General features: G+C 47.3%; 1 protein-coding gene across 1 annotated transcript in view; it reads right to left on the bottom strand.

The window, feature by feature from the left end:
• Cacng7 (calcium voltage-gated channel auxiliary subunit gamma 7) overlaps window positions 1–14901 on the bottom strand; it is a 33898-nt gene that overhangs the window by 15115 nt on the left and 3882 nt on the right. The window contains exons 2-4 of the mRNA XM_075942826.1: window positions 13994–14218; window positions 12420–12506; window positions 11921–12061 (exon numbers count right to left, since the gene is read on the bottom strand). Coding sequence (XP_075798941.1) covers window positions 11921–12061; window positions 12420–12506; window positions 13994–14189 — 424 coding nt within the window. The 5' untranslated portion in view covers window positions 14190–14218. The remainder of the gene's footprint in view (window positions 1–11920; window positions 12062–12419; window positions 12507–13993; window positions 14219–14901) is intronic.

The following is a 14901-nucleotide window of genomic DNA, read 5'->3' on the forward strand; positions in this document are numbered from 1 at the left end:
ACAGAGAGAGTTCATGCAAGGACCCCATCACAACATTAATAAATATAAAACGACCGGGATGTAGCCCAGTGGTAGAGCATTTGCTTGGCACGTGGGAGATCCTGGTTCAGTCCCCAGTGTTTTGGGGGGCAGAAGGTGCATTCTGCGTGGAAGGAAAGGAGGGAAGCTGGTAAGACGGCTCAGTGGTGGAGGACACTCGCTGCTCTCCCAGAGGACTCAAGTTCAGTTCCCAGTACCTATGTCAGACAGCTCACGGCCACCCGTAACTCCAGCTTCAAGGGATTTTACGCCCTCTTGTGGTCTCTGTTGGCACTGCACCCTTATGTGCGTATGCACAGGCGCACAAGGAGGAAGAATAAGGGAAAAGAGAAAGAGGAAGGAGAGAATGGAGAAATATCTGGATGGTTCAGATAGGTGGATAAAACCATTTCTTATCTCTCATTTTCCCCCAGCCTGTCTTATTTATTAGTTAATTCTGTGAGGAGGGGGTGGAGGCACACCATGGAGTATGTGAGGTTCAGGGAAGAACGTGTAGGAGTTGGTTCTCCTTCCACCATGTGGGTCCCAAGGATAGAGCCCAGGCTGGCACACTGGCAGCAAGCATCCTCACTTCATCTTACTGGCCCCTGGGTTGTTTTCACTGCAGTACCCATCACTACCTAGACTGTATTCTCTGTTGCTGTTTTATTGTACATTGTTCCCACCTCATTAGAAAGCTCTCTAAGCTCCATGGTGCTGGGAATGAGTCCATCGTCTTTTCTACTGCATCCAGCACATGTAAGACAGTCGTGTCCTGGCTGGGTTTGTGTGTCAACTTGACACAAGCTAGAGTCATCAGAGACCAAGGAGCATCAGTTGCAGAAACGCCTCCATGAGGACCAGCTATAAGGCATTTATTTTCTCAATTAGTGATCAATGAGGGAGGGCCCAGTCCCAGCCCATGGTGGGTGGGGCCATCTTTGGGCTGTCGGTCCTGGGTTCTATAAAAAAGCAGGCTGAGCAAGGCACATGAAGCAAGCCAGTAAGCTGCACCCCTGCATGGCCCCTGCGTCGCTCTTGCCTCCAGGATCCTGCCCTCTTGGAGTTCTTCTCCTGACCTCTTTCAGTGATAAATGGCAATGTGGAAGTGTAAATCAAACAAACCGTTTCCTCCTCAACTTGCTTTTTGATCACTGTGTTTTGCCGCAGCAAAAGTAATCCTAACTAAGGCAAGTAGAATGGAACTTCTGGAGAATTTCATGAACTAAACTAGCCTCCCCAGTACCCAGTAGTGATGGAGAATCTATGGGGCTCCAGAATGCTAGACAAGTGCCCTACCACTGAGCCACACTCCTAGCCCCTCACTGGGGAATTCTAGGCAGGTGCTCTACCATTTAGCTATGCCTCCAGCTCCTCAATGGTAAGTTCTAGGTAGGTGGAATACCACTAAACCCCATCTCTCATTAGGGGATCCTAGGATGTGCTCTACTACTAAATCATGCCTCTAATCCTTCACTGGGGTGTTCTAGAATAGAAGCACTCTACAGCTGAGCTATATCCCTAGCCTTAACTATATGTGTGTGTGTGTGTGTGTTATATTTGTATGTACAGGGGTTAGCGAGATAGCTCTGAGGTTAAGAGCACTGCCTTCTCTTCAAAGGACCTGGGTTCAACTCCCAGCAGCCAAATGGCAGCTCACAACTGTCTATAATTCTGGTTCCAGAAGATCCAGCACCCTCACACAGACCTACATGTAGGCAAGATAACAATGCACATAAATTTTAAAAATTATTTTAAAATATTTCCTTTATTATTTCTGTGTATGTGTCTGTGTGAATGTATGTGCACACATGTGCATGTGGTTGCAAGCCAGAATAGGTCATCAGACTCCCTGGAGATGGAGTTATAGGCTACTGTGAGCCATCAGACATGGGTGTTTGGAATCAAACTCTGGTCCTCTGGGAGAGCAACATGGTCTCTCCCCCCTCCCCTCTCAATCCTCTTACTTTTTGGTTTGTTTTGAGGCAGTCTTGCTAAATTGATAAAGCCTCCTTTAAACTTACTCTGTAGACCAGGCTGTCTTTGAGCTTGCCTGAGCTGCCCCAGTAGCTGAAAAGCCTGCACAATAAGACTTTTCCCTTCCTGGCCATTTGGCAGCATCTCTGAAAATGGCTTTCTCTCTCTCTCTCTCTCTCTCTCTCTCTCTCTCTCTCTCTCTCTCTCTCTCTCTCTCTCTCTCCATTTCTACACCTGCAGTACATCTCTCTCATTTTCTCTGTGTCCCCTCAAGTTCATCTGTGCACAAATCTCAGCTAACTGTAGACATCACATCCCAAGCGAACACAATCACCCCAACATTAGAGCAGAGATTCTTCAGGACCATGGACGACTGGGGTAGTAGCAGCTCTGGTCTGATGGCCTCCAGTCTGTGCTATACATTGTAGCTCATTTCAAGGCACCTGTCTTGCTTTGCCTATCTCTCCCTCTGTGCAATCCACTTTAATGGGCTGCCTATGGAAGCCATCCCTGTTGCTCCCCACATCACACTGTACCAGGTCAAGGCATATTCTCTTTTCTGGGAATGCCAGATCCGTCACTCTCATCCACTCTCCAAATACCTCCTCCCTACCGGAAATTCATATGGACTCTTCAGACACACAAATGAGGGTACATTTCAAAAGTTCCCTGTTGGGCTAGGGGGGTGGTTCTGCAGTTAAACTGCTTGCCATGCAAATGGGGGGACTGGCGTTTAGAAGCCCAGAACGCAAGAAAATGCCTGGTGGATATGGGGGTTTGCCTGTGATTCCAGCCTCGAAAGTGGAACAGATCCCAGAATAAGCTCTCTAGAGACATGAGCCACATCAGTGACCTCTGAATTTGACTAAGAGACCCTGCTTCAATGAAAATGATAGAGAATTATTCCCAACCTCAGCTCAGGGACTCAACATGCATGAACACACATGAACATTCACCTCAGCCACAGGCACACACACACAGAAGAGGAAAGGGGGAGGATTAAAGGAAAGGTGCATGTGTTTTAGAGTTTATATTTTGAACGCAGGTATAAAAATAATAAAATAAGCCTGGTAGTGATGGTGCACAGCTTTAATCCCAAGGGCAGAGGTGGGTGGATCTCTGTGAGTTCAAGGTCAGTCTGGTCTACAAAGCTAGTTCCAGGGCTACACAGGAAACCTTATCTCAAAAAAAAAAAAAAGGAAAAAAGAAAAAGAAATAATGAGACTGAGACTAAGAATAAGGGATATGAAAAATCTGTATGGCAGTGGGGGCGTGGCTCAGTTGGTAGACTGCTGAACTAAAGGGACAAAGTCCTGGGTTTGACTCCTAGTGTTATATAAAGCAGACATGCTGGCCCAGGGCTGTAATCCAGCACTTAGGATACTGAGGCACAAGAGTCAGGAATTCAATATCATCTTTGGTTACATAGTAAATTCCAGGTCAGCCTGGGCTAGAAAACGGGGAGGCTGGAGACATGGCTCAGTGGATAAGAGGACCTACCCTGCAAACATGAAGACCTAAGTTCAAATCCCCTGAATCTATACAAAAGGTCAACCCTTGCTGCTATGCCTGTAACCTCAGCACCAGGGTGTGGGATAGACACATTCTTCCTGCAAGCACACTGGCCATCCAGTGACACCCAAAAGACAAATCTGTCAGTCATAGAGCCTGTCCCAAGATAATAGCACAGAGCTGAGCGTGGTGGTGCAGGACTTTAATCCCATCACTCAGAAGACAGAAGTAGGCGTATTTCTGAGTTTGTGACCAGCCTGGTCTACAGAGTGAGTTCCAGGACAGCTAAGGTTACATAGAAAAATGCTGTCAAAAAAGAAAATCAAAAAATAAAACTTTTTTTTTAAGAAAAAAGATAAAAACGCAGGAAGTAACAATGAAAGTCACTCCACATTCTGCTCTGACCTCTACATGTGTGTACCCACTCTCATGTGAGTGTAGCACACACACACACACACGTTGGGGGGGGGAGATATGATGTATTATGACATTAGAAATTGTTTCCATTGTAGGGGAGTCCCATTGTTGCCTGCCCGCCTGACTTCTTCACTGTCTGTTTGTTTAACTTATTCATGTAATGTGTTCGTGCAGAGGTCAGAGGACAGCATCTAGATTTATTGGTTCTTTCGTTTTACCATGTGGATCCTAAGACTAGAATGCAGGCTTTCAGTCTTGTGACAGGCACTTTTACCCACTGAGCCACCTCAGAGACTTTTGTGTGTGTGTGTGTGTGTGTGTGTGTGTGTGTGTGTGTGTGACAGGGTTTCGCCATGTATCCCAGGCTGCCCTTAAACTAATTGCATAACCCAGGCTGGTCTCAAACTCAAAACAATTCTTCTACTTCCTAATTGCTGGGATTGCAGGCATAGACCAGCAAACCCAGCCAGAAGAGGCAATTTTTGAAGAGGCCCTGAGGGTCAGGAAAAGAGACCCCTGCAGGGAGGAATAATGAAGTGCAGAGGTCCTGCAGGGAGGCTGGGATCTGCGTGCTCCAGCAATTGAATGAGGCTGGGACAGCCTAAAAAGGCGAGAGGTGGAGCGTTAGTGGGTCGGAGATGAGGTCGCGGACCTGGACACCAGCTAGACCCTAATAGACCTTGTTGGCTGAGTGAACAACCCGAATGCCTTTTGACACATTAAAAATGTGCAGGAGGGAGACCAGCCTGGTCTACAGAGCTAGTTCCAGGACAGGCTCCAAAGCCACAGAGAAACCCTGTCTCGAAAAACCAAAAAAAAAAAAAATGTGCAGGAGAGATCCGGGAAACTGTGACTAGCTAGGAATAGCATGGAGATGGGGTTGTCCTGAGACTGTCGGGGCATTCGCCTAGATTTAGCCACATGAGACCCGCTCCCCTGGGTAGCTGATGGATGAATGTTAAGGCAGATATGGGGCTGGGGATGTTGCTTGGTTGGTGGAGTGCTTGCCTAGTGTGCACGAGCCTAGATTCAGTCCTCAGCAGTGCATGCGGCAGCTGTGATGCCGTGGGCTGTGGTCCCCGAGCTGGGGGAGTCAGGACGGGGAAAGACAGGAAGATCAGAATGTCAAGGTCATTCTCAGCTACACCATGCACTCAAGGCCTTTCTAGGGCCTTTCTAGGGTACGTGTTTGTTTGTTTGCTTGGATTAAATGTACAGACTGAGCTTGAGAGCTGGAATGAGTGCGGGGTGTATGGATGTCTGTCATGACCTACAAGAAAATCTATGCAAGCTGGGCGGTGGTGCGTGTCTTTAATCTGAGCACTAAGGAGGAGGCACTGGCGGGCAGATAGATTTCTCGGTTCGAGGTCAGCCTGGTCTACAGAGCAAGTTCCATAACAGCCAGGGCTAGACAGAGAAGTCCTGCCAAAAAAAAAATACAAAAGAAAGAAAAGGAAATCTATGCCACCTTGGCTTTCTCCCAGCTCCCCTCCCCAGTCAGTCATAGGGTCTATTGATTCTCCTGTCAACAGCCCTCTCTGTCACAGCCGTGTGACACCCAGCATAGACCTCGTCTGCTGTTGCCTGGACCACTGCAGACACTGTCCATTCTCAGCCTTGTGATGGATAAAATTGAATGTCAACTTGACCAAGTCTACGATTATCTAAGCGACAAACTTTCGGGCACACACGTAAGGGAGTTTCTAGATGGAGCTAACTGGGGTGGGAAGACTCACCCTAAACAGGGGTGGTCATTTGAGGTCAGCATTTATGGCTCTCTGCTTCTGACTGCTGATGAATGTGACTGGTTGCCTCCTGCTCCTCCCAGCAGGGTGGACTGCACCCTGGAACCCTGAGTTTTAATAACCCCTTACATCCTTGAGTTGGTTTTCTTAGGTCTTTTGTCTCAATAATGAAAAAGAAAAAAATTAACCAGTCAAGTCTCTCGCCCCCCAGCTCTTTCCCAACAGGTCCTTGGAGGATGTTTGACAACCAGCTGCATCCCTTCCTTTCTCCTGCTCCAATCTCCAGCACCACTTTCTCCAGTTTTGAGTGCTGATGTATCAGTGATAAACTCGGAAGTGACTCCTGTCTCTGAGCCTTGAAGTCTTCATTGGGAACAGAGAGTTAGACCAGATGATTCTAGTCCAAAGTCTAAGGAATTGATGTTACACATGGAGTTTCTGTTTGGTTTGGTTTTGAGAAAAGGTCTCATGTCGCCTAGGCTGGTCCTGAACTCACTATATAGTCTAGGATGACTGTGAATATCTGATCTTCCTGCCTCCACCACCTCCTGAGTACTGGGATAACATGTGTGTACCACCACACCCAGTGCGTATGGTTGGCATAAGAAAAGATCTCACTATATAGCCCTGGCTGACTGGAGCTCTCTACATAGATGAGTCCCCGGCCTCAGACTTGTAGAGCTCTGCCTGTCTTTGCCTCCTGAGTGCTGAGATTAAAGTCGCATACCGCCATGCCCAGTGTTATTATTGTTCCTTTAAAATGGTCTTGCCATGTAGCCCAGATTGTTCTCAAACTCTCAGTCTTCCTGACTCAGCCTCCTGAGAGCTGAGCTTACAGGCACATGCCTGGTAGAGTCTTAGAAGCTGTGATTTTAGTGGGTGGTGCAGGGCTGTGGTGAAAATGCCTGGTCTGGAACCCTGGTCTCATTCTGAACAACTTCACCTCCTACTGCTTCTGCTTTCACAGGGGTAAATAAAGATATTGGGACTGGCGAGGTAGCTCAGAGGATAAAGGCGCCTGTTGAGCAAGCAAGATTTCGATTATTAAAACCCACACCAAAGTGGAAGGCAAGAACTGACTTCCCAAGGCTTCCCTCTGACCACCACATGTTCACCTTTGCACCCACAACCACAGAGACATCATTCACATACATGTGCACGTGTGTGCATGCACACACACAATAATAATGATGATAATGGCAATAATAAACTTTAATGGAGCTATTAATAGTCAAGGAAATGAAATAATGAAATTCACATAAAACAGAGCTGCCCAGACCCAAACACGCCACCAAGCCAGCAGGGACACTACCAACACCTGCACATTTATTTATTTATCAATCTTTTCTGCTTTGTTCTATTTCTTTCTTTTTTTTTTTTGAGACAGGGATTCATGTAGTCCAAGCTTGCCTTTAATTCATTTTGTAGATATAAATGGCCTTAAACTCATGATCCTCCTGCCTCCACCTTCCACGGGCTGGTATTGTAGGCATGGACCACCACACTTTGTTCATGTGATGCTGAGGACGGAGCCCAGGGATTTGTGCATGCTACACAAACACTCTACCAATGAGCTACTACTACAGCCTCTCTTATTCGTCTGTTCTACTCCATACAGTTGAACACATATTGTTACAGTCCAAACACATGATGTCCACCACCGAGATCAGGGTTCGGACAATTGCAATTCCTCTTCTGCATGGCATTTGCTTTTTCTTTGTTTTTTTGGCAGGATTTCTTTGTGCAGCCTTGGCTGTCCTAGAACTAACTCTGTAGACCAGGCTGACCTCCAACTCACAGAGATCTGCCTTCCTCTGCCACCGGAATGTTTGGGGATTAAAGGCGTACACCACCACCAGCTGGTTTGTGCCTGGTTTTGTTTGGTTTGCAAGCTAAGGATGGACTTTACATTTTTAACTTCATGATAGAAAAGAAAAACAGAGAGAGAGAGAGAGAGAGAGAGAGAGAGAGAGAGAGAGAGAGAGAGAGAGAGAAATATTTCACGACACTGTATGATTTGAATACGAAATGTACCCCAACAGGCTCATATGTGGAAAGCTTGTTCCCCAGCTGGGGCTGTAATTTTAGAAGGTTCTTTAGGAAGTGAGACTGAGCTAAAAGATGACTTGGATATAGATTTTGTCCTTACGCACTGTCTCTGCTCTCTAGCAACTTTGTTCAACTCAACACTCGTTTATGATGGAGGCGAGGATGTGTGTGTGGTCTGAGGTACACAGAGGGGATGGAGAGATGGCTCAGTTAGCACTGTGTACTGCTCTTGCAGAGGATGCAGGTTCAGTCCCAGCACCCATATCAGGCAGCTCACAAGCACCTGTAACTCCATCTCCACGAGTACATGAGTTCCCATACCCACACACACACACACATATATACAGAAAAATCAAATAAAATAAAAATTTAAAAGGACCAAGCGAGAACAAGGTGGGGTTGGGAGCTCTGGCATAATTCCCCAACACTCTCCACCTATCCCTTGAGGCAGAGTCTCTCACTGAACCTGAAGCTCATTATTCAACTAAGTCAATAAGCTCGAGGGGCCACCTGTCTCCACCTCCCCAGTGATAGGATTTGAGGAGTGCATTGCCATAATGCTTTTTTGTTTTTGCTGTTTTTGTTTTTAACATGGTGCTATGGATCCAAATTAAGGTAGGCACTTTACCAATGAGCCATCCCCCTACCCCAAACCACACACTTTTACTTCTATGACATTCTGCCCCACCACAGGCTCACATCAATGGAGCCAGACAACCCACAAAATGAAATCTGTGAAATCATGATCTACAGCAATATTTTCATCCTGGAAACTCTTCTCTCGTCTCTCGGAGTGAGCTCATTCAGGCAGTAAGGGGTCTGAACCCACATCTCTCTAGGTTTACAACATGTGGCTCAGCTACTGCAGCCCAAAAGCTTGAAAACACATGAGCAAATACCCTGGAATAGGGTAAACAGATCAAAATCTATTAAATGAATTCAAGAAAAAGATTCAGTCAAGTATGGTGGTATACACCTATCACCCCAGCACTAGGGAACATGAGGTAGGTAGATGGCCATGAATTTTAGGCTAATCAGATCTATATATGGAAAGCTTATCTAAGCCCCTCCCTATGTATGCCCTGGATATTTCACCTGGGTGTTTTATCACAGTGAGAGAAATCAAAGTAGAACACCACACACACACACACACACACACACACACACACCACACACACAGACACACATATAGACACACACACACACCACACACACAGACACACGCACACCAACACAGACACACACACACAGACACACACATACCACACACACAGACACACACACCACATACACACACCACACACACACACTACACACACAGACACACAAACACCATACACACAGACACACACAGACACACACCACACACACACACATACAGACACACACACAGACACACACCACACACACACACCACACAAGACACACACATACACACACACCACACACACAGACACACGCACACCAACACAGACACACACACACAGAGACACACACATACCACACACACAGACACACACACCACATACACACACCACACACACACAGACACACAAACACCATACACACAGACACACACAGACACACACCACACACACACACCACACACACAGACACACACAGACACACACACCACACACACACACACCACACACACACATACAGAAACACACACACCACACACACACAGACACACACACACCACACACACACACACCACACACATACACACACGCACACCAACACAGACACACACCACATACACACAGACACACACATACAGACACACATACACAGAGACACACACCACACACACACACCACACACACGGACACACACCACACACACACACACACACAGGCACGCATCAGACTTCCAGCCCCAAAGGCATCATTAATCTGCAGTTTGACCTTGGCCCAGCAGACAGTTACTGGTTCAGTGCTGGAAGGGTGGCTTTTAGACGCAGAATACTCTTGGTTCAAAGCCCAGCTCTGCCATTGACTGGCTGAATCAACCAGTTCCATTCCTATGATCTGCAAACAGTGGGACTTTATATCCAACATACTGGGAAGACTGAATAAAAGTCCCCATGGGATCCATTCTTGCCCCACTTTCTCTCTCTAGGCTACTATTTTTCCATCTCAGAAATGATGAGCCCTTTCTGCTCTGACACTCTGGGATCGTGATATCCAACATGTCTTATTTTAGCTCGGTGTCTGGCTCGAATGCTGAGATTTGAGTCTGCACGGAGGCTGCACCCTGCTTTCCCTGGAAAAGGTCTCCTCGGGTTAGGGTGAAGGCTTGGGGAAGATTTGGCCTCAAGAGAGCTGGGGGAGGAGCAGGGATATCCTTCTGTAACACAGTGAGCTATAAAGATGGACCCACACTTAGGCAGAGTGAAGAGGAAACACACGATAGGTTAATATAATATTTCATAAGTATGTATATAGAAAGTATCAGCTCAAGGGGCTAGAGAGATGGCTCAGTGTAGAAGAGTGTTCAAGCATGTGTACCTAAGTTCAAATCTCCAGCACCCATGTACAAAAAGGGACATGGCTACCATGTCTGTAACCCTAGCATTGGGGAGTGGGGGCAGAGACAAGCAGATCCTCTGACCTCACTGGAGTCAGTCTAACTGAAAAGTTGAGCTTCTCAGGTAGAAGCACACCCTCTACCATAGGCAGAGGGGGACCAGTCAAAAGACACCCAGCATCCCGCTCTGGTCTCTGCCTGTACACGCACAGGTGCAAGGATTCATCTACCTCACATGTACATCAAACCACACACAATGCACACACATTAAAATGGCAATCAATTGGAAGGACCTGGTTTGAGTTAAATTATGTAATGGTGAACTAATTTGGATTGAATTGGAGAAATAAGTCAGAATGAATCGGGGTTAGTTGGACAGGATTGAGGGGATGAAATATATTTCATCCCATCAGTAAGCTGATCTGAATAGAACTGGATTGGACAAAGCTGGAAAGGTAAGACACCCCAGAGAGCGGTGTTTGGATCTCTGGACACTGGCATCATCTGGAAGAGGTCTGTGCTGGTGCCTTGGGTGTGTGGATCTTAGAACCCTTACTTCATCAGGGGATGGCTAACAGCTCCCCACAGAGTTCTTAGAGGGTGGAGTGTGAGCTCACACATGCTAAAGATAAAGAGCCTCACAGCTCAGAAGACGATGAAATCTGCACTCTAGCTAATGGCATGCACTGTGAAGTGCTGGTGGTGAAGGACACCAGAAATACACCTTGAAATGCTTTAAAAAAAATCAAAAACTGAGATAAATGATAGATAGTTAGAAGCTTAGATAAAGGGCTGGATATAGCTCAGATGGTACACGGCTTGCCTAGGCGCATGAGAGCCTGGGTTTGATTCCCAGCACCATATAAACTGTGCCTGTACATCCAGTACTCCGAAGGTGGAGGCAGGTGGCTCAGAAGTTCAAGGTCAACCTCAGCTACGTAATGAACTGGAAGGTAGCCTGAGCTATTTGAGACCCTGATTCCAAGAACAGAAAAGGAAGAAAAGGGGAAGAGAAGGGAAGGGAAGAGACAGAGAAAGGAGGAGAGACAATGGAAGAAAATGGAAGGAGATACGATGAGAAGGAAGAAAAACAGAGACAGGGAATGATAAAAGGAAATGTTAACCCAGGAACAGGTCATCGGCTGGCTGGAATTGATGGGCCTGTGTGGCTCACTGCGAAACTCTTGTCTGTTTGTTTGTGGAAAAAAATTAAAATAATAAAATATTGCACCCAAAATAAAGAGCTCTGTAAACTGTTAATTTCTAAAATAACAGTGCTGGTTAAAAATACAACTTCTGGAGGCGAGTGACGTGAGTTTGATTCCCAGCTCTACCCCTCACTCTCTTTTGGCCCCAAGCAAATGACTTCACCCCTCTGAGTGGCTCCTTCCATGTCTATAAAATGTGGCTATTAATAGTCCTCACCTCATGGGCTTCTATCAGAGCAGAGCCTGACACCTGATCAAGAACGTAGCTGTAGTTTAGCCCACTAAACAGCACAGTGCATGGACACTACACCATCTCTACTTCACACAGAGATCCTACATGCCTCCTAGGCCACACAGCAAAGAAACCTCTCAGTGAAAGAAGGTCCCTTTCTAGCTCCGAAGCTGAAAGTCTCTTACCTTCCTCACCCCTGCCCCAGCCCACACACAGTTCCTTGGACTCACCTGATAAAATGAAGAAGATGCCAGACACGAAGGCCAGAATGGTCCTCTGAGGTCGGATGTGGCCGATGTTGCTGATGACAAAGGCGGTGAACACAAGGAAGAGACTAACCATAGGGAAGGGAGTAGCCGTGCGTACTGTCTCTGGGGGAGGTGGACAAGAAGAAGCAGGGGTGAGGGCCAAGTCTCCAGTGAGCTACTTCCCCATGCCCTTCACTGTTCTTCCCTTTAGCTTCCCCCTTCTCACCTACTCCATCCTCCTGGGAGCTATGTCCTCTGCTGACTCCACTCTCAACCAAACCACACACTCAGATCGACCCCACCCGTCTCCTGCTGATCCCTCCCCACTTCAGCCAAGACATTTCTGTTTGACTTCTTCTCTCCCACTACTCTCTTCTTTCAACCCTCTGCCCTCTGTATGAACCCACCCCTTCCCTACCTAATCCTGCCCTTCCTCCCCAAACCCTCTTGTTGCCTGTGCCCCTTCCCTGATCCCCCTCACTCAAAATATTCTCCGTGTTTTCCGTCACCAAGTTGATCTCTGGTTCAAGAAAGTACTCGGAAGCCACACAACGCCCCTTCTCCCGACCTGGTGGGGAGGAAGATAAGAAAGCATGGGTGGAGGAGAGGCTCTGGGGTTCAAGGGAAGCTCTCAGGAACAGAACGGGACCCAGGATGGAGACGGGAAATTTCACCCAACATTTATAATCTGCACTCTTGGGGCTGGAGAGAAAGGGTTGAGCCAGCTGAGCCTGGGGGTACAGGAGTGCAACCATATCTACTGGGGAGTCTGAGGCAGGAGAACTGTAAGTTCAAGGCCAGCTGGGCTATATAAATGAGATTAAATCCAGTCTGGGCAATTTAATAAAGCCCTGTCTCAAAATAGGAAGCAAAGAGAAAGCTAGGGATGTAGCACTTGCCAAGGACGCACGAGGCCTTGGGTTCCTTCCCAAGTACTGAAAAATGAAGAAATTCATAGAATGGCGAGCCATCAGAGTATTGGAAGATCTTACTTAGTTGCTCTGAATATTGGAAGGTGGAAGAGGACAGGGCTGGATTTTAACATTTGAAATGAGGAGGGCTCTGTGGACAAGGACTCCTGGGTTCCTAAGGTCCAGGGAGCTGGGGTGTCTGAAAGGAAATAGTCTTAATGTTCAGCTAGAAGGCAGGGAATCTTCCCCATTACCCATGAAACATGGGAACTGTCCAAGGAGTAAGTTCTGAATCTAAACTGTTGACAGGTTTTGTCTCTTTGTTGTTGTTGTCGTCGTCGTCATTATTATTATTTTGGTTTTTCCCGACAGGGTTTCTCTGTGTAACGGTCCTAGCTGTCCTGGAACTCACTTTATACACCAGGCTGGCCTCAAACTCACAAAGATCCACCTACTTCTGCCAACCAAGTACTGGGATTTAAGGCGTGTGTCATCACCACCTGGCTTTCTTTTCGTTTTTGAGACAGACTCATGTATTCCAGGCTGGCTTTGAACTCTCTCCATAGCTGAGGCTGACCTTGATCTTCTTGCCTCTGATCGCCCAGGCCGCGATTACAGACAAGTACTCTTACACATAGTTCTTGAAGTTCCAGGGGTCAGTCCCAGGCCTTATTGCGTGCTAAACGGCCATTCGACCAATTATACTATCTATAGCTCTAGACCTAGAATTCTGGCTTATTTTTGTCACTTTAAAAAGTATATTACTCATTTTGGGGGAGACAGGTGTGAGTGTGCCAGCCTGCAAGTGTGGAAGTCAGAGAACAACATTCTGGAACAGACGCTCTCCTTCCAGCATGTGTGTGAATCTGGTCATGAAACTCAGGTCATCAAAACCCCGTCCACTGAAGCACCTCCCTGGACCTAGGCTGCTGACTTCTAAGAGTTAAAGCCAGGAGAAGGTTTGAGACATGGATTTTGAGTATCTTAGCTTCACTATCTAGGGGATAAAGGGGTAGGCACGAGGATTCTGTGCTGAAATTAACTTCCGGAGAGAAATAAAATCAACTTCTGGATTCTTGGAGTCTACAATATGTGACTATAGATAAAGACTTTGGGGTGAGAGAGGGCAGGTCAGGGGGGGCACCTGCAAAGAAGCAGACTCTCCAGAGGCCAGCGTGCAGTGCCATCTTGACCTCGGTGGTCTGGTTCTGCGGCAAAACGGTCCCCTCTTCCATGTACAGCCAGTAGTCCGTGCTGACCGCGATGCCCACGAGGAGCAGGCCGCAGGCACCAAACACGCTGCTCAGCAGGGTCAGGGCACGGCTGCTGCAGTGACTCATCCTGAGCGGCGGGGGGCGCCCTGCGGGGCCTGCGGAACCAGAAAATATAACAGAGAGTGCCCAGAGTCCCCAGCCCCATGCAGACATTTAGGACATGAGCTCCGGTCAGAGACACAGAAACCCAAAACCAAACTTCTAGGTTTGATTTCTGTGCAGTGAACCACCATCCCAGCCCTGAACTCTGTTGACTCCAAACCTCCACACTGGACCTCCCTGACCCTTCATTGAGCTCTGCTCTTAGGAATGCAGATCCTCAACTTGAAATAAGACTTGCAGCCACAGTCTTTAAGTTCGACCGGGAGATGAGCCATGTCTTGACTTGAGCCATGTCTAGACCAGAGGTCCAAAGTATCAGTCAGGATTCTGACTAGACTCCAAATTCTCAACTCATGACAGAGTCCCCCAGATCCAACTTCCTGTGTTGGCTTGCAAGCTCAATTTTAAAAGTCAGACCTTAGCAGAGTCCTTAACCTTTGAAGTAAGCCAGTGACTCAGAGACAAGCCTCATTCAACAGCTTCAAATTTGGACCTGGTACCTCAACCCTGACTGTGTGCCCTGATTAACCCTCAACTCTGCACACTAGACAGGCCCCCCACAAAGGACCTGTTGGCACATTTTAAGAACTGGGGTACTAGGTTTAGACACTGAATTACGGACAACTTGGTTTACTCAGAAATTCTATCCCATGCTGCCCAGCTTTAACTCTATGCT

Source organism: Microtus pennsylvanicus, chromosome 1 (genome assembly GCF_037038515.1).
Source record: "Microtus pennsylvanicus isolate mMicPen1 chromosome 1, mMicPen1.hap1, whole genome shotgun sequence".
Taxonomy (NCBI): domain Eukaryota; kingdom Metazoa; phylum Chordata; class Mammalia; order Rodentia; family Cricetidae; genus Microtus; species Microtus pennsylvanicus.